Source organism: Ostrea edulis, chromosome 5, assembly GCF_947568905.1.
Source record: "Ostrea edulis chromosome 5, xbOstEdul1.1, whole genome shotgun sequence".
In the NCBI taxonomy this organism is placed as follows: domain Eukaryota; kingdom Metazoa; phylum Mollusca; class Bivalvia; order Ostreida; family Ostreidae; genus Ostrea; species Ostrea edulis.
This window is the reverse complement of record NC_079168.1, coordinates 63,287,001-63,307,723: the sequence shown is the minus strand read 5'-3', so window position 1 is coordinate 63,307,723 and position 20,723 is coordinate 63,287,001. Positions and strand designations below refer to the sequence as shown.

Genomic DNA, 20,723 nt, shown 5'->3' with positions numbered 1-20,723 from the left:
GTAAAGTGACAACACTTAATGAAACAGCAAAAACAGGTGGTCACATGACTTTGATTATCGGAGAAGTTCAAAGTTTGTTTCTGTAGGATTCGTGTGATATTTCACAGAAATATATAGATATATATTTTAAATTACAGTTCGCTTTTAAGATTTGTTTGAACTTTTTTGCTTAGACGACAAACTAATATTTTAGATCATGGACAATTGAAACCTGTTTCAGCAATCAACAAGTGTCCACCCTGACAGTGTAGTATGGCATTGTGCCAAGTTCTGCCAACACTGACATCTACAATACAGATGATCAAGAAAACAAACTATTGATATTAAGTAAAAACATCTAGCATGGTAAAAAAAACAACGTCATTTTAATGTAAAAATATTTCGTACATAAGTACATACATTTTAAAATGGTATAACAATATGGTGCATAAAACATGTTGTTCCTTGTTATGAAAATATTATCACAGTTTCATTGAAAAAACAAAGATGTTTCATATGAATGAAATTCTCTCTCTCTCTCTCTCTCTCTCTCTCTCTCTCTCTCTGGATTTGAACAGATCAATAGCGATGAACACATACTTAAATATTTGCTACTCTTTAGTCTTAATCAAACTATATCAGTATCTTATTTGCCATTTTGTTGTTAAGTGTGCAGAAAAAGCATCGATTCAGTCGTTATGAAAGGGATGGTAAAAATCTTAATATTACAATTTGGTGTCAATCTGTTTCTCCACATCCGTGCTGGTATCTTCGTTTTTGCACATTTTACAGCAACCACACATTTTGCTGAAAAGTCTGTCAAGTGGTGCAAGAGACCGCAAGCATTCTGGGAGAAATTTCCAATTCTGGAGTTTCCTTGGAAGGAATTTGGGTTTTTTCTTCTGTAACACTTTGATGATGCCAATTACGATTAATAAACAAATAATTGGTATGCCTACTCCCGCCAAAACTTCGATTCCGGCCAAGGAGATTCCGAATACCGACAGAGGAAATATGAAAAACATCAGAATTAAGTACATAATGGCAAACCAGCGATATTTGGCGGTAGTATTGCCGAGGAATTTGGCCATGGAAATCGGAAATCGCATAAAGGGCAGTGGATAAAATAGGAGAATGCCACTCAAATTAAAAAACAAGTGACATATTGCTATTTGAAGCGAATTACTCAGGTGTTCTACTCCATCGGAAGTATCTGTCGCTAAAGCTGCCAAAATCCCGGTAGTGGTGGTGCCGATGTTGGAGCCAAGGGTCAAGGGATACATTCTATCTAATCCAATCACACCCACTCCTACCAATGGTGTCATAGTGGATGTAAAAATACTACTGGACTGCACCAGAATGGTAAGGCCGGTGCCGATCAAAATGGCGATGTATCCAGTGAAGTAAGAGGCTTTCCCAGGAAATTCATAGTTAACGAATTTCTTGATGATTTTACGGATATTTCCTTTCAGAAGAGAATTCAGAATCTTTACAATACCAAACAGGCAAAGACAGAGGAGAACGAGAGAAACGACCAGCATAATGCTTCCTGCCGCTGCGTCTGAGAGGTCAGTATTCATAAACAGATGTGTACCTGAAAAACAAAACAAACAATATTATGAACAACATTATAAGCGTACGCATACTAGAGAGAAACATACTTTTCAAAACCAAGATTTGCTTACAATATTTTTCGAGAAACTTTTTTTTCAAAACCAAGCTTTGCTTACAATTCTTCAAGCAGATTTTTTCCTTGATCACATGACCAGTGGAGTTCAATTTGGTTAAAGTTTCAGACTTGCAGCATATCTTCAAAAGGGTGTCGTGATTTTTGTCGTCAGTAACAAATTTGTTAATCTTTTTGGAATCAACCTACAAAAAAGGCATGCAATAGTGAAGGTCCGTATGAAATGACTAACTCTTAACTTACTCGATCTTAATTTAAAAAATATTCTTAAACGAATCAAGTTTGCTCACTTCAACGATCAGTTTAGTGAATGGTTTCGTGATGGCTTTGAGCAAGTCTTTATTGGCGTCTTCGTATGTTTTTAGATGCATGCTTCCTACGATTCTACCACTCAGCTCAAACAGATAACCTGGAAAATACAATGTAAAACATTCAGACACGGTCGACAATAGCGACTGTCGCAATTCGGTTAGAAATGGATTTTGTTTTTAAAATTTTTAATTTCGTCAATAATTTACCTGAAGCGACTTCCAAGGGAAGAAGAACAATGACAGCGAGCCAGTTAAACATGTCGTGGACAGTGGCTCCGGCAAAGGCCCGCCTGAAGTCCGAAACATTCGTGATCTGGCCAATGGACACCAATGTGTTGGTTACTGATGTTCCGATGTTAGCGCCCATCACAATTGGTATTGCTCTCTTTACGTCCAAAACTAAAATGTACACAGTGTCTCTTTGATTGAAAGATGACGTATAAAAAAGTTCTGTAAGGGAATCCATTCCATGCATCGCATTTCTGTGATTACAGTTTGATGACGCAGGAAGAATGGGTAGGAATGTAGTTAAATGTACACTTACTGTCGGCTGCCACCATGCTGACGACTATTGAGGTGCTAGTGGAGGAGCTCTGTACCAGGACTGTGGCCAGGACACCGATCATGACGCCACACACGGGGTTACTAAGGAGTTCGTTATTACGGAACACCTCCCCGGCGGCTTTACCTACAGAAATTCAGACATTTTCATATTGAGAGGGATAAAACATTATTAACAGCAAATTTGACCGTTAATGACCGACACTTCAGTTGGTGGAATAAACAAAGAACATTGTATTTTGGAATTATAGAGTTTTGAATCAGACTTACCTCCAAGAAGTTTGAAGGCGGAACTCAGGAAATCCAGCGAGCAGAAGAAGACATACAAACTCGAAAGGAACAGTAGAACTCGAACGATTGTCCAAACTACTCGGAACACCTTTTGACCATCGCTCAATTCTGTCAGTGTAAAAAAAGAAGAAATGTCACTTTATTAAATCATTGCCATTGGGGTGTAGAAATATTTTTTAATATTTATGTATTTTGTATGCTTAAACATGTGACGTAATCTAATTCACTTTTATGTTTCCAAACCGGTAATTCTTTTTTTTTTTTTTTTTTTTTTTTTTTGCTTCTACTTTTTTCTTTTTTCTCTCTCTTGTTTCATGATAATTTTCATTAGTACATGTATTTATATCTTTGTATCTCCTTTTCTATATATTTTATCTTGTTTACATAATATTTGTACGTGTGTTTGATTAATTGTGACCTTGATGTAGAGAGAGGGCTAAAATAAGTTGTGCCTGTTGCCTAATCCCATTCACTTAAAAGCTGTGAATAAAATATGGTTTAAGTTAAATTATGTATTTTGGTCATTATCAATGCTTACCGTTCCAAGGTGTTCCAGTATCCTTGAGTTCAGGTAACGCCCATGGGTCTTCCTTCTCTACAGGGGTCATATCCAGCTGGAGGTTAAAGAGAATGATGTTACTTCCAAAATTATGGCAAATTAATATGTCGAATTATGACACATAGCTATGGGGCGATGAGAAACTTCTATTCAATTGCTTACATCTTTTTCCCTTACCCATTGTCTTCTATATACATGTACCTTTGTTGTAATCTTGTACCTCATATACCACTAAATGAGGTCTGAGCGAATAATAAAACTTGAAACTTGAGAAATATTTGTCTTTGGTTTGTTTTATTAAATAGTTAATCACCTTTTCATCTTTGTTGTCAAATCCGACGTTGTCAATTCCTTTCTACAATGAATGATATATATATCAGATTTACTGTTGCGCATCAATCATGTATTATGTAATAGAGAAAGAACAGAAGCCCATGTGTCTTTGGATGTGAAATCCCCGTTATAAGATCTGTGAGCTGTAAATATTGTGGTATATTTATTAATTCAGTCCACGACAGGTTAGGATATGGATACCATGCTCTCTAATTATGTGAAACCTTCAAAACACTAGTCACTCAAATATTTTTCTTCAGAAAACGCATCGTCGGATACTAGCTAGTGATTTCGAACTGCGTGATGAATAAAAGCAAAAACGTACCTAAACATGTACATATTCCGTGTGTCTTTCATAACTTGGGTTGCAAAAATGAGAGTTAAATTCTTTAACTTTAAAATTCATCGCATATTCAGACACGAGAACAGGTGAAGGTGTGTGTGTTTTTATGTGTGTATATTTCTAGTTTTGCTCAGTCTGAGTTAGAAATATGGTCGACAAAATACGTCAGATTGACGTTTGTTCTTTACGCTTCGTTGGAGAAACCTAATGTACATTGCTGCGCCTGTCACATCAGAACGATGGAAGGACGTGTTCCAGAATTAATGTACTCGCAAACATTTTGTTTTACGTTTCCCAATCAAATTGCTTGGCTTACGAAATAAATTTTTACAAATTTCTCCTTGAATGTGTACAATATGCAATTATTCCCGATTTTTGACAAAATCCATGTCCCCATTTTGCACCTCTGATTTCTCCTATTCAGACCTATGGTTTACGGCCAACATTTATCGCAGCATTGTCCAAAACATTTCCTGATAAACTGATTACTTGAAAAGTGGAAAGCCTTCCCCCAGGCATTGAGGCTGTGTCATAATTGTTTTGACTCCAACTTACAAAATACCTAAGCCTGGACCCCCCATCTCTTCACCACCACCACCACCAGATACAAGCGATACCCATTTACAGTTGGGTGGGCTGCGATAAAGGTCACGATATTCAATTTCGAATGAGCACGTTGTGGTTCCAACTCGAAACTAAATTCAAATTCTCACACACATACACATCCCAACACCAAAGAGTGGTAATGTAGCTCAATTCTTAATAGATACACTAACAATTACCTAATGAAATAAAAAAATATATCTAACTGACGTAAGGTTGCATAGAATTACTTAAATGAATAGCCAAAAATATGTGATCTGTGAATCATATACGGACATTCCTAGTGATGGTGCTATCCTCAATGTAATTATAAATGAATCATTCATAATACAATATTCATCACGAATAAATAATACCTATGGTAAGTAAACTCTGCTGGAAAATTACAATGTTCGATACAAAGGAAACAAATTAACAATTCGGGGATTTAATGGAATTAGGAATAGTGCAATTAAATAAGAAATAGAGAGAAAATGGGCACACGTGTTTGTAAAAATTGAATTTAATCAAATACACTTACCGGTTTTTCTGTGTAGGGTGGGGGAGATCCATCATTTGCAGACATTTTTCTTGGGTAGTAAGTACTGATGATCAAAGGATTTATTCCAGATGACGATGTTTTGTGGGAAAATTCGCCTTTTTATGGATGTCATACAGAGATTGACACAAAGAGGCGGGACATAAATTCCTCAGGTAAACATTAGTTGTTCAATGGCATGGATATGTTCACTTGTGATAGACCACGTGAATGATTCTTAGGTTGACACCCAAATAAAGAACATGACCGGGTGCGATAATCTTGTAAGCCTGTTACCCCATACTGATGTCATAGGTATTGAACAATGGCTGTAATGAATTCAATTCAATTTATCCACTCAAACCAACTATATATGAGTACTTGAGGTACAATTTATAATTATGCAATTTGTCAGAGGTACAATACAAAAAGGCAGAAGTACTCAAGATTATATAATCAAAGGAAGACAAACTGATTTATTTAGTATAAACATGTAGAGTTCTTTCAAAGTTTTCAGTTTCAAAGATGAAATCAATTTACAGAATTTAAAAGTATTTGGTCTGTAGCAGAATTTCGTGTCTAAAAAATTGTTTCTTCATCTGAAAAAGCTTTACATTCTAAAATAAAGAGCATTTCATCTGCTAATTGTCTTGAATTACAGAAAGCACAGCATCTGTCATCAAATGGTATATTGAACACTGAGGTCTGGTGCAGTCCGAGTACGTATACCAAAGTATGCAGGTGTGAAGCAGCGTAATTGATTAATAAATACATGAGGATATGAACTGCCACGGTTCACGCCGACATACTTCTTATAAGGCGCATTTTACAACTAATGCTTCCTGAACAGTGTGTCGGCGTGTAGTGTTGCAGTTTATATCCTCATGGATTTTCAAAAATGAAGTTTATTTCTGATATCTACATTATACTTTCATTTTTGTTGGTAAAAGTAACGTACTATATTTGTATTAATGCACGCACTGTTTACAACTGCAAAACATTCATAAAGAAATGACTATCACTACAATGTATGAAGAAATGAAAGACTAAAATATTGTGGGTTTAATCAGTAACATTTTTTTTTTGAATTTCACAATGACCATCTTGTTGTAAGTAGGACTGGGTTTTTGATCAAGTTGTCAAGTTTCAAGTTTTTATTAAGACAAAGACGCAGACTGGAGTATGTAGAACAATTAATGGCCCTCTGGAGGTATGTGCAGTTTTTAAACCATAAACTAGTAATTGCAGTTTTAACAATATAGATGAATAACAATCATTCCGATGGACTACTACTGTCAGAGTTCACATTGCTGCACTACGCACAGTTAACATAGTGTTACATATGTAATACTGAGTTCAGACAAAATCTAAATCAACCCAATGAATATCAGAAATATGCAATAACCAAACTGCTGCACATATCAAAAGGACAGTGCCAGTTTCAGAAACAGCGGATTGTAATAACTGTAGTATTATATTCAACTGTTTAAAATTATTTTTACTAACTTGGATGAGGATATTTTTTATCTACGTTGGTCATTAGCCAGATAAACTTTTAATCACTGTCCATCTTTACAAAATTCTTACATATATGAATAAAGTAACATATGTACTCACACTGGGGCAAGGTGAACAGAGGAATATGCTTCATGTAGATATGGCATGAGTATAGCATGGCAGGTCCGATGAATATAAAGATTACACATTACAATTATCGGTATATCCAGATTACAGTTAATCTGCTACCGAATAAAAGAATTGGATGATTAATTAATTACTGTCGTTTACAATAAAGGTGACATCCATACCCGTCATTAATTTTAAACGACAGGGGGGAAAACCCGAAACTGAACATATCTCAACAATAATATATTTACTTTAGTTAAACAAATATTTCTAATGTTTACTATAAGCATTTGTAACTATTCTCACAGTAGATTTTGTCACCACTTAGTCAATGCCTTTTTGTATGGTGTTAGATACTTTTTTGTGCTAAAAAAAATATATTGCCCGTATTAGATTTTCGGTTCACTGAACGAAGGCATAAATCGGTTACCTAAATTTTGTACAACAAGATATAGAAATGAATTTCATTTTGTAATCAAATATATCATGAGTTAAGAACCCAGTATCTGAAAGAATATCTTTAAAAAAAAAGAAATGAATGAATAAATAAAAACCAATTTACAGTGTTTGAGATATGAGAGAGCTTTGTAAATTACTTGTCGGTGTACTTTAAATACCAGCAGAACCGGCTATTGTAACTTTCTATTCTGTATGCTTAGCTATGTTAGTGTCGGAACACACACACAATCAATCAAAGCAAATGTATCTTTTAATAGGTATCTACAGCCAGAAGATAACGTTTTTACAGTGTACATTAACTTATTTTTATAAGTTGTGTACAGCCGAAAGCTAATGTAAATACAATGGTTGTTGTTACAATAGATATATAAAGTGATTGAATTCATTACAATCAATCAGCTATGGTATATCATTTTATCACATTATGTCATGAGTACAGAAACGATAGGTTGTGTTTAATCTCAGGTAGGCGTGTCTGATATACTCGGAATGATGCGCGCGCACACTCATGTCTGAGGTATTTTCACTCATGATCTTTTATTTGAAGAGGTTCACTTCATTGACCCCAAAATCTGATCAATTTACAGCAGCATAACTTTAAGTAAACATGTACTGACATTTTGGTATACTTATTTCTGTCCATTTGACACCGTTTTAAGAAAAGAAAAAAAGAATGATTAAATCTCTGACTTCGACAGAAATAGACAAAACTTTTTCAAATATGCTATATATATATATATATATATATATCCAAATTGTGTTTTTAACTTTTAAATTTTTAAGTTTTTAAATTGTGTACTGTTTATTCTATTTCTTTTAATATATATATATATATATATATATATATTTCTGTGCTTAATATATATATATATATATATATATATATATATATATATATATATATATTTCATATAGCATATGAAATAAACAAGAAACAGGCCCATTGTAACTTCATTTCCTTAAGATATCAAACAAAGATCTAGAAAGCCATAGAGGATAAAATAATGAAAGCGACCATACATATTCAAACATTGACCCCAAGCTTTTCCATTCTGAAAATACCTATTCAAAATGGAGAAAAGTATCTGAAGTGAATATTAAACGTTCTTTAAAACATTGTTATGCGTAAAAAGGTATCTTTTACCACTGCATTTTCCCTCATGAATGTGATGCAGTTGTAAACAGTATGCGAATGATTCTTGATTTGACAGCTGGGAATTTCAACAGAAATGAATGTAAATATAAAAAAATAAATTTCATTTATAAAAAATAAATACAAGAGGGTATGTACTGCGGCGCTTCAGGCCGTGAACTTCATGAAGCACGTTGTCGGGTCATAAACAGCGTGAAGGCGTGAAGTATCGCAGTTCAAACCCTCGTGCATTTTCAAAACTGAAATTATTTCTTTAAAAATATACATTGCCTTGAGAAGTATTATGTTAATTTACCTGAAAAAATTATAACTGGTAATACAAAACTAGAGACAATCTCGTAAACAACGAGGAGGTCTTCCGTTTGATTCTGTGATACAATAGATGCAATACAGATGACAATTCTGGCTATGAATTAACGAGCAATATTTATTCCATATCAATTTACAATAGATGTCTTTAGTTTTAGCGATAGAGGGAATTAAAATATAGAACATAAGGTATGTTTGAAATTCTCATTACATATCCGATCTCCGTGTTGGTGGCATCAGTAATATATTCCTTATTACATAATCGTCATTTTGCTAATATCGGTTGTTGCAGAACGTCAAAACACCGCTTTTAATGAAATATTTTGCCCCTCTTGGCCCCTTATTTTAGGGATGATTCCTTAATACTTTATACCGGCGTATGAGTCTAGTTATTATCTACAACATTTGATAAAACGTTTTTCAGTTTCGAGACAATTTGGATATTTAGTTTTAGAGGCCGACCCAGTAATTGCTTTCGCGTTCGCGAGAAAATTTTTGAAGATCGTACTTATATTATTTGAAGAAAAAAACCATTTTGAGCAAAATTTGTTCTATGATGCTTTACAAAATATGATAGAAGGCATGAAGTTTAGTACATTATTCCCCAAATAAATACTTCCTTACATTACCAATAATCATGATGTTCATATAAAATCAGTCCTTGGAGAACGCGAATCTTCAATAATGCTTAACAAATTCGTTATAGTTATAGATTTTGAGATATTCAGGAAATACGTTTGACCTCTTCTTTCCCCTTGTTTGAGGAGGCTAGCCCCTAAATCTTAAAATTCTTTAATAGGTTTCGACAGTATCTACAGTTTTTGTTCTACAACGTTAAAAAAAATATATTACGAGATATTTGGGCTTTTCAGATTCTTTATAGATTCTGAAATATCTAGGAAATACTTTTGGCCGCTCTCGGTCCCTTTATTAAGGAACCTGCCCTTAAAATTTAATATTGTTAAATAGGTTTTGGTATCATCTACAACTTTTGTTATATATGCCCTAAAATGATTTTTGTATAACAAGGTATTAACGAAAATGTGTCAAAATTGCAAAAAATATTTGTGGCGCATTTTCGTGCCCTATCGAGCTCCGGCACTTGTTGCATTAGAGAAATGACAATATCCCATTTGAAATCTACAAAATCTCCTCTATAATCGCTGAAAATTTCCAAGTTGATATCTTCAATGATTTCTGAGAACACTCTGGACAAACTGGCACTCCGGTGAAAAAATGAAAATTAAAAAAAACTCAATATCTTACGTACCAAGTGAGGTAATGAAAATTGGAAGAAGAAACTTTCAAGTTTCAGGGAATATCTACTATCCTAAAGAATTTCACAAAATCACAAAAATCGATCGTAATGTTTACGAAAAATCCCATCCACAAAATTTGTAAGAAAACACACCGTTGGGACGGAAGACCTTAATTATCCACGGGGAGGGATAGATCTTACGATGATCTAGATAGTCAAACTATCATCTAAAATATATGATATGTAGACTTTTCTTATAACTCTCTTCGTGTTTATCCATACTCTAATAGCTTTTTATTTATATATATTTTGTAATTTGCATGCATTATGTAGTACGCTGATGAGCCGTAAGGCCAATAAACCACTACATTTACCTGGAAAAGACAGTACGAAATCGTCAATTGTATACCAGAAATGAGATTGGTGATGAATTTCATTACTTATTTAATTGCACTGATATACCGTGTAAAGCAAACCAAAGAGATCAATATTTCAGAATATCATTAAGCAAATTTTCAAAATTTATAAATTTAACCAACTATCTAATATACAGCATAGCAAAACAATGACGGAGTTACTTAAATTTACAAGAGTTATTATGGAGAGTGTAATTTCATCCGATTAAAAAAACATCACGCATTTACTTTTTAAATTTTTTTTTTTAATATAGCATTTTCTTTGTATTTATTCTCCTCAAACCTGTATCTCTATAGCAAGAATTTATTAATTGAAGTATGTTAATTAATAATTGTACATATAATTATGGTAATCTTTTAAACGAAACTGCGTAAGAAATTAATTATAAATCAAGGAAACAAATTCAGCACATGGATAATATTGAAGTTCATGTAAATCTTTGTTAACGAGGCGATGAAAGGTTTCATGAAACGTGACCATCATATTCATCACTGCACGTACGTGTATGCTATGAAAAACGAGAATGGAATGCATTATATATGCATTCATATAAACAAAAGATTAATCACTCGTAATTTATTGCATAGGCTTTTGTTCTTATATTAGATATATGCCTGTTTTCAACCTACTTCGAGTTCAATCCCTAAAAATTGTTCATGCAGTGGCGGATCCAGAAGGGTTTATTGTTTTTTTTTTGGGGGGGGGTACACACCCCTTGAAAAATATCTAGAACCGCCCCTGTTCGTGGGAATGGATATATCAATATTTTAATAGAAGTATCAAAGTTATAATGGATGGATATGGACTGGGCATGTGTTGAGGAGAGAAAATGTTCACATAGCAAAAGTAGCCCTTAGATGGACACTATAGGTGGAAAAATAGAAAAAGAAACCCAGAAGAGACCTGACGACGGTGGGAGAGTGAGACGGAAAGATGGGCAATACTAGTACACGTGGAAAACTACGGAAGATAGACGAGAGTGGCGGGCACCTGTCGAGGCCGGACTGTGGTACAAAGAGAACTAGTGAGTATAGATACTGATTACACCATTCTGAATATTATTGTTTAAAATACGAAGAAAATATATTTGTCAATATAGTATTTAATCTTTTGACATTTACCAGTAATCTAGAATTCATTGATCTTGTTTTATGAAATTTCCACAATAAATTACGAAATATGCATACATTTTCGATTGACAGTTCACCTATGGGCCGGATGTCACCACATAACAATACTGTGTAGATCTTAATAATGATTTAAGACATAGTCACCATGCATTCATTTTATTTATCGGAATCATATATTATTGAGAGAAAATCCCCCCCCCCCCCCCCCCTGGAAAACGGCTCCCGTAGCAAAGTCTACGTATTTTTTATAAGTTTATCAAATGGAATATAATTTATTCCCATGATTTTTCAATGAAGTCCAAAATACTGGGACAATTTGTAAAGAATTCTATAGGGAGGGGTTTCAATTTTGAATATCATAGAAAATTTACAAGTCCTTTATCTATTAGGACTATATATATTTTCACTTATTACAACCCAACTAAGCCAATATATATATATATATATATATATATATATATATATATATATATATATATACATATCAACCCATGCATAATCAAGTGTCCTTAAGATAAACGGCTAAAGAATACGACTCTTCATTCAGAAAAACCATTTCCAAAAATATTTTAATGGAATGCCATTTCACCTTTTCTTTCACGAAAAAAGCGGTATCGAGACTTGTAATTTGCATGATGTACAGTATGCATAAGATGAGACATAATAATGGAAAACTATTTCAAATTGATTTATCATCATTAAAATATACCATCTCACTGAAGAGGAAATCGTTTTATTTATTTTTTTGTCTTGTCTTCGTTATAACATAGTGCAGTGAATATATTATAAGGGAAAAAAAAAGTTTTGTATAAACCAAGATTAAAATTATAATGATGATACTAATTTTCAATAAGCACAATCTCGCAGACCGTGTACTGCAATAGATCTATGTATAGAATTACATACTTGCTTGCTTAGGTCGGGAAATTCATGCTTGTTATTCACCAGTATCCGAGAACAGTATCTTACAGTTAATTGAGGGTGGGGGTATTTTGTAGAGGAGACAAAATATTCATTGTTAATATTCGGCAAAATTCATTCTGAACTAGTGATCTGTAAATATTCGTAGATTGTGAAATTTAAGTAAATGTACTCTTTTATCGGTTGCATGAGTGTAGGTTAACTTCGCCATGAGGTTACTGCGATCATTAAAGTAACACGTCTGACCCAAATCACATGACCTGACCTCGATTTTCAACTGCCAAGAATAAGATATTTCAAAATTTTAGCTTACTGGATATATGTCAATGCAAGCTTTAAAAAAGAAATTGGACACGACATAAATTTTTAATTGTCAAATTCATCATCGTAAATTTTGTTCCCCCTCCCCTAGTGCTTACTGATAAATTAGTCAAAGCAGTCCTCTCTCTCTCTCTCTCTCTCTCTCTCTCTCTCTCTCTCTCTCTCGTACACTTACGTTATGAAACCTTTGAAGTAGTAATTGACCATAATAAATTTTACCAACATACACCATGCAATGAGGGATGTATTTTTTCTGTATATCTACTGGATCAATTTAAATTTTAATTTTCTAGCAATCCCGAGAGTATTCTCTATATGAGTGAATTGTTGATATAGATCCTTAACGTGTTTTATCAAACTATGCCGTAAAACATTTCAGCGACCTCATATCGTGAAATGTAGTTATCCATCCAAAAAAAGTTGTCTACAGGAGGTCAAGAAGCCAACAAAAAATTCCCCAAAGCAGTCATAACTAAGAACACTGACAACTAAAAAAATCTTCAGTGGTGGATTTTAATCGACAGGAATGTTTTATACCTATCCATATTGTGTTATAGATATATAAAAGTATCTCCGATAGGGATACTAATCGGTGAACTTGTTGCAGAGGACACTTTCAATATTTCTACTTGTAGAGCAATTACACCAGACACTTATTCCTGTTGGCACGGAAACGTAATCCTCAACACTGATTTATTTTTCTACATCATGGTGACGAAGCGCAAGGTCACATTCCTCTCCCACCACAATTACTTATTTTCCCACGTTCAACCGGAGCTTGGAGATTCATTCTGATTCTGGTTTCCGCCGTGTCCTTATTTCAGAAAATAACTTATTTATGAGAGAAACCTAAATGTGACCCCGCCCCCCAAATCTAATTTCAAATTTATTAGCTGTTTACATGTTTCAATTCAATTTACAATAATAATTTTTTCTGCATATGAATTCTTACCTATGCAATTCTCAAAAACTGAAGGCACATGCATCTAGCTGTTTGTCAGTCTTCTCTGGTACTGACCACACGATGGTATTGACCTATACACCTTTCTCTATACGGAAATTTAAAACCTGTAACTAAACCACTAGTATTACCCATTGTTAAAAACAGGTCCATGGGCTTCAACGATCACGTGAGCCCCCCTTTTTCATAAAGAGATACTAGAACTCATAAGTTCGTAGCACTAAGAATATAAAACTTTGATCCACCATTGTGATCTCGCCCTGGCTCCGGGGATCATCGATGCAAGTTATGGTTATCCTGATCTAGTGGTTTTGGAAATCAAGCCCATGGACCTGGGTTTTTTTGGGGGGTGGGTGGGGATGGGGGTGGGGTCACATTTAGGTTTCTCTCATAAATGTATCTTCTTCCATGGAACCACAAATCCAATTAGAACCAAGCTTGGTACAAAGTATATTCAGGGGGGGGGGGGGGGGTTCAAAGTTTGGACGAAAAAGGGGTCATACTCCTTTCCAATGGATAGCTGGGAAGTAATTGGATTTGTGGTTCCATGGAAGAAGTCGAAAAAGTGAAAAGATACCATAAATGACGGACTCACGTGAGCTTTGCACAAACGTTATGAATTTCAAGCTATGGCGAGCAAAGGTAAATATTTTTAGAAGATACGATCTAATCGTCTGATTGTCCAAAAATACAATCTGACATATTCTGTCAAGGCTGAGTCATGTCCTTCTAATGATAAAATACTGGGAAAACCCCAATCCCCTAAATATCCCACACCATTTCTCGTCAGTGACGGGAAGAAATGTACTGTCAAATGACTGACAGATTTACAGAATCAAAAACGTCTTATTAAGAGAGATGATAGAGATCTAAAGCAAAATGAGAAATCAGACAGATCAATCGAAACCAAGGCCGGGTTTCACAAAACTATCTAAGATTGTCATATGATAGATCGTAAGAGGGTCTTAAGATCTGACTTATGACAATCATAAGATACGGCAGAACCGTTTCACAAAACTATCTTAACTTCAGGAAATCTTAATATAGATCTTAGGACGTTGTAACATGTACATGTATACTCGTTACACTGTAAAATACCGCGTTTCCTTCATAATCTTTTAACTGCATGAATGAATTTAAATGTTACATGTAAATGAAAGATTAAATTATATAAACATATAAATAGTAAGTTGAAATATTGCGATTTTAGGCATTTGTAATTATCTAATATATTTATAAAATGTTATACATTGTACTTCTTTTTTAAATCATGTGACCTACACTTTATTTCGTATTTCAAAAGTTACGTTATCAGGACACAGGTGAAAGAGGGTACCTGTAAAGTGCGAAACGAAATCGAAACGAAACGAAATCTACCGAAACGAAACGAAATATACCGAAACGAAACCTACCGAAACAGATTGTATAACCGAACTCTTTTAATTATAATAATTAAAAATGGTATCTTAGGCCCCTGTGAAAGTTACGACATATAAATAAAATTCGCCTCCCCTTTGATGTAGGCTTTCGGCTTGACTGTTACAAAGTTTTAAGAGTTGGAAAGGGGGGGGGGGGTTAAGCACAAAGTACATAAATACCATGTACAATTAGCTTCGGATCCATAAATTTCAGAACGGAAGGTTACAGTCTCACAGGTCAGAGGTCTGGGGAAACACACGAAACGAGGGATGGGGTCGTCGGCGTTGAATCCGATTTTGGGCATAAATACATTTTTCAGTATTTTTTGCTCTAAAGGCAAATATATGTATACATGTGGATATTGTGTATTTGTATGTAGTATATCAAACGGTGGATTCTGAATATGTCCTCCCGTTCTCTTTGTGATTTCTGCTTAAAATCCCCTTGTTCATAAGCCTTTTCAGTTTACAAAATGCCGACCTCCTCCTAATATTATTGCATTAAAAAAAATCCGTTTTCCGTCCCGTTTTCAATTCCCCGTCTTAGCAACATCCCAAATGTATAGAGTTTTCCCATTATTTCGGTAGATTTCGTTTCGTTTCGGTAGATTTCGTTTCGCACTTTACAGGTACCCGGTGAGAAGGTTACATACTTGCAGCTAGTGTCTTACCTCTTCAATCAGTGCAAATACATTATAAATTGAATCTCCAGCATACTCCCATAAAATAAAAATTCGAAACAACCTTTTGAATGATCATATTTTACGTGTTTGAAATATACAAACCAGGGCCTAGAAATTACAAAATGGAAAAAGAGAAAGGGTTATTTCTTGTTACTTTATATATCAGACACTACAAAATTAAATATTCTGAGCACAAGTGAAGGAAACGTAGTCCTGACACTTATGAATGTGGCTGAGGGTAGTGAATCACGCCGCGCTGTGAACAGGGGTGTACACGAAGAACGTGAACGAAGCATGACTTTTCTATATCGATGTTGAATGAATGTTGTCCTTGAATGCCCCATGATATTACCAATGCGCTGAAATTGAATTTTGTAGGTTCTAGAGAGATGTGGTGTGAAATAAATTTATAATGGTAATTTACACACACATGTAACTTTCGTTTAAACAACCATTAAAGCCTATCATCTGCTACATGACTGTTGTTATTGCATATATTAGATTAGTTTGATTATTTATTCGTCAGTATAATCTTCTACAGAGCGAAATAATTAAGATTTTGTAAGCCAGGGTACACCGGTATAGTAGTTTTATTTCGCTACAAAAAAGTGAGAGAGAAATATGACAATTACTTGTAACATTTACCTAACCTACCAACTAGGTTCGTGTAGAAAATTAAGTCACAAAATTCAACAATTAATATTTACTGGGATATATATATATATATATATATATATATATATATAATATCATACAATAGGGTAATTGCAACTTATTCAGCAAATGAATTCCCCCTCTCAATTGTTCGTGTCTAAACTCATTCACAGTTGGAATTGAATTTGTTCCAAAATAGCACAGGGTGTAGATTCTAAATTGTAAATAAATCACCGAACACTGGTAAACATTGATCGTGAAGAATCTGTAGAATTGAAAGCAAATTCAAGTCATTCTTTTCTCCTTTTTTAATGAATCTTTATGGAGGTGAAAAGAAATTCATTTCTCTCTCTCTCTCTCTCTCTCTCTCTCCTGTTTCCTATTCCGATTTCCCAATTTCTAGAAAGTTATTTCTAAAAGAGGTATTGTAAAAAGTTATGATATAAATTATTTTGAAGTGGTAACCCATACAGTCATTTTACGATCGACAGGGGGTGATCAAATCACCACTCGAAAGAAGCCATAAACGGTCATGCACATAAAATTTGGCGCGCAAAAAAGATCAACGTTTAATTTTGATCAGTAATGGGGTCATTTTTAATGGCTACTCATTATTTCCTAGGCAAACGAAATTTTATCCTTAAAAAGAACTAACTCTGTCTTTTGCCTTCGTCTCTCTTCCCTTGGAGTTGAATCTTCTGTGGGTTATAACTTTATCAAGATAAGAACAAGGGCATTGCACTGTCCAAGTAAAGAAATCTAAATTCATATGTACATCAGTACATGTATGAAATTGTAAAAATCCTTTGCTCGAAAGAGAAACAGGAATATGCAATGGGGGTGGAGAAGGTGCAATTTAGGCAAATACAATCGCTACCAAACGCGGTAATAATCGAAATTAATTTTGATAATCATTATGCAAAGGAGCGATAGAAAGTACAATGACACTTAATGCATTATGTACACATAGAATGATGAAATACAGGAAATCATGATTTTTAAATGAATTTTAGTATTCAAATAAATTCATTTATTTATTAGCCAAAATATGGAATATTGGCTGTTAAGATGTTTCCCTACTCTCCCAAGGACTAGAGCCATAAACGACCAATATCGACATTGCTCCATAAATTATATTGTCATCTTTCATGTTAAAATTTCCAAATATGTATAATTTATCAAATCGAACCAATATGTAATGATTTATGGACTTTTGAGGAATAATAGACGTTTTTAACGTCCACATGACGTTACATAATTGAGAACGTGCGTATCATTCAACAAACGCATGTACTGGTAATTTACAATATACTGATATGACTGTATATAATGGTATTTACCAATCTGATTAAAACAAATTAAGCTTTCTTTTACAGAGATATATGATGATGTCCCGTTAAAGTTCATGTCAGGGGTTCAAAGAAATTGATCATTGAAATCACTAGAGTCAAAATTTCAGAATGTTTACTGCGTTGTACAAAATCTTAATTATTATTAACATTTCAATTAAATTTTATCATTTTTTTTTAAAATAGCAAATTTATGTTCATGCAAATTTGTAAAGGCTATAGATCATGAACTCTAGTCGAAAGTAGTCAGATTTCCATTGAAATAAAGAGATTTGTGTTTTAATAAGACTGTGCATTTGCCAAATGAGTAATTAAAAATGATCTTTTTATGTCGCCGGTCAAGCGACAGGTGGGAATCACTGTATTTGAGAAACATTTTGTATATTTATGGTAATTTTCAATGTTGAAATATGACCTCCACCACTTGACCCAAATCAGAGACATATATAACATGTTATATATTGCCTAAATATAGACTGTAAGGAAAACCTTCTGTATATCTGGGGCCTTTCATTAATTATTAATGTTGAAATATGACCCCCTACTACTTGACTGAGATATGAATTGCAAAGAAACATTGTGTATATTTGGGATAATTTTTCAGTGTTGAAATACGACTCCACCACTTGTCCGAGATATGGACTGTACAGAAAACATTTTGTAAATTGAGGGTCATTTTTTTTATGTTGGAATATAACCCCACCAGACATGATCTCCTAGGGTAATTTTTAAGAAGGGTCAAAATTTCAAGCTTGGGATGGTAGTTAATCAACAGTTTAGGTCAATTTTCAACGTTGAAAATTGATCAAACATACATGTACGTTGAAAAATGACCCCTGCAACATTGAGTCGTTTTTCAGCAGGGTCACTATTTAATGTTATACAGGCAGACTTTTCATGAAGTGCGTTCATTTATTTCAAAATGAAATTTATTCCTTAACCAATTCGACTTTCGGAGATATCTCATACAAACATCAGGGGCGGATCCAGGAGTTGCAGTTACAGGGGGCACCACTGGGGACCAGGGGGCGAAGGACACTCCTGGATTTTTGCAGATTTTATAGAGCTTGAAATATGTCTCCTATTCAAGTAATTTGTACTATTTTCATCAAGGGGAAATTAATAAAATGACGCAAATTTTAAGGGTTTTTGGAAAAAATTAAGGTCTCCCAATAAAATAATTCAAGAAATCAAAAGATTCTGTCATTTATTTCTCCGGGAGTGGAAGAAATTATTGCTTCTTTAACGTTTAGTACATTTTTTGAAACAAAATACCACGATTTCCCTTAAATTTGAAAATTTTAAGGGGGTTCCCTTTAAATCCGCCACTGCACATGTAATATAGTTTATGGGACAATGGTTATTGTTTTTTGAAAAATATCTCGATAAATTATTTTTTATTTCTTAAAACTTTCAGATTGATACCAAGGGTGACCAGAAATATGTTATCTTGGAACATGGAATGACCACCATAGTACACCATGTATCTGTACAATTAGTTACACGAGTCTCGGCTAGGTAGTGTTGGACGGTAGTGTATAAATATACTCGGTCCCCTCTATAATGACTTTGTTTATATTGCTGCAGTTTGTACGTATGTATATATTGTGAACACATCATATTATATATTTGTATGAATACTTATATGTACTTTCTAAATACCCTTGTACTATTGGTAAAGAGAATAAAGAACTGAACAAGAGGCCCATGGGCCACATCGCTCACCTGAGTCACCTTGGTCCGTATCAGAAGACTTTCTATATATATTTGCATGTAAAACCGTAGTCCTTATTATGGCCCCAACCTACCCCTGGAGGCCATAGTTTTTGCAAACTTGAATCTACACTATGTCAGAAAGCTTTCATGTAAATGTGAACTTCTTTGGCCCAATGGTTCACGAGAAGAAGATATTTGAAGATTTTTCCTATATATTTGTATGTAAAACTTTGATCCCCCCCTTGTGGCCCCATCCTACCCCCAGGGGCCATGATTTGAACAAACTTGAATCTGCACTATATCAGAAAGCTTTCATGTAAATATCAGCTTTTCTGGCTCAGTGGTTCTTGAGAAGAAGATTTTTTAAAAAACTTTCCTATATATTTGGATGTAAAACTTTGATCCCCTATTGTGGCCCCATCCTACAACAGGGGGCCATGATTTGAACAAACTTAACTCTGCTCTATGTTAGGAAGCTGTTCATGTGAATATCAGCTTTTCTGGCTCAGTGGTTCTTGAGAAGAAGATTCTTAAAGAATGTCCCTATATATTTGTATGTAAAACTTTGATCCCCCCTTGTAGCCCCATCCAACCCCCAGGGGCCATGATTTTAACAAACTTGAATCTGCACTATGTCAGAAAGCTTTCATGTAAATATCAGCTTTTCTGGCTTAGTGGTTCTTGAGAAGAAGATTTTTAAAGATTTTTCTTATATATTTATATGTAAAACTTTGATCCCCTATTGTAGCCCCATCCGACCCCCGGGGGTCAGTTTCTTCCTTCAGTAATGCGTGTTCTTTTATTTTATTTGTAAGCATTTCTATTAAAGTCCTGTGTTGTGGTTTGTAAATGGTTATTATATACATGATAAACATGAATTTTATTCATTGACTCCACTCCATGACTCCACAACTCCACTCCATAAATTACCCCAAGCCATTCTTATGATGTGTTGGTGATCTGGTTTATTTCTTTAAGTTTATTTTATATTAAAATGTCCATTGTATAATAATAATTATTATTATTAAGAAAAAGTCACAGAGATGATGTTTAGTTTTTATTTCTTTACTTGGTACATTCACTCTCTCTCTTTCTTATCTGTAATTAATATTGTACTTGTTAATCTGAGGAGTCAGTTGGTTCCCAGAAAATAAAGATTGAATT

At 34.2% G+C, this 20,723-nt stretch overlaps 1 protein-coding gene across 3 annotated transcripts; it reads right to left on the bottom strand.

The window, feature by feature from the left end:
* Nucleotides 1–341: 341 nt before the first annotated feature.
* Nucleotides 342–15,969, bottom strand: LOC125648923 (sodium-dependent phosphate transport protein 2B-like). 3 transcript variants are annotated; one of them, XM_056165086.1, is made up of 10 exons: nt 15,829–15,969; nt 5,188–5,513; nt 3,702–3,743; nt 3,368–3,443; nt 2,809–2,937; nt 2,522–2,665; nt 2,185–2,376; nt 1,957–2,075; nt 1,710–1,851; nt 342–1,573 (listed from the first exon to the last, which is right to left on the bottom strand). In XM_056165086.1, exons 2-10 carry the CDS (start codon nt 5,230–5,232, stop codon nt 705–707), a joined length of 1,758 nt encoding a protein of 585 aa, XP_056021061.1. In that variant the 5' UTR covers nt 5,233–5,513; nt 15,829–15,969; the 3' UTR covers nt 342–704. The 3 variants fall into 3 exon arrangements, with proteins under 3 accessions (XP_056021061.1, XP_056021062.1, XP_048731925.2); XM_056165087.1 differs by lacking the exon at nt 15,829–15,969 and adding an exon at nt 6,802–7,028; XM_048875968.2 differs by lacking the exon at nt 15,829–15,969 and having other exon boundaries at nt 5,188–5,650.
* Nucleotides 15,970–20,723: the final 4,754 nt, after the last annotated feature.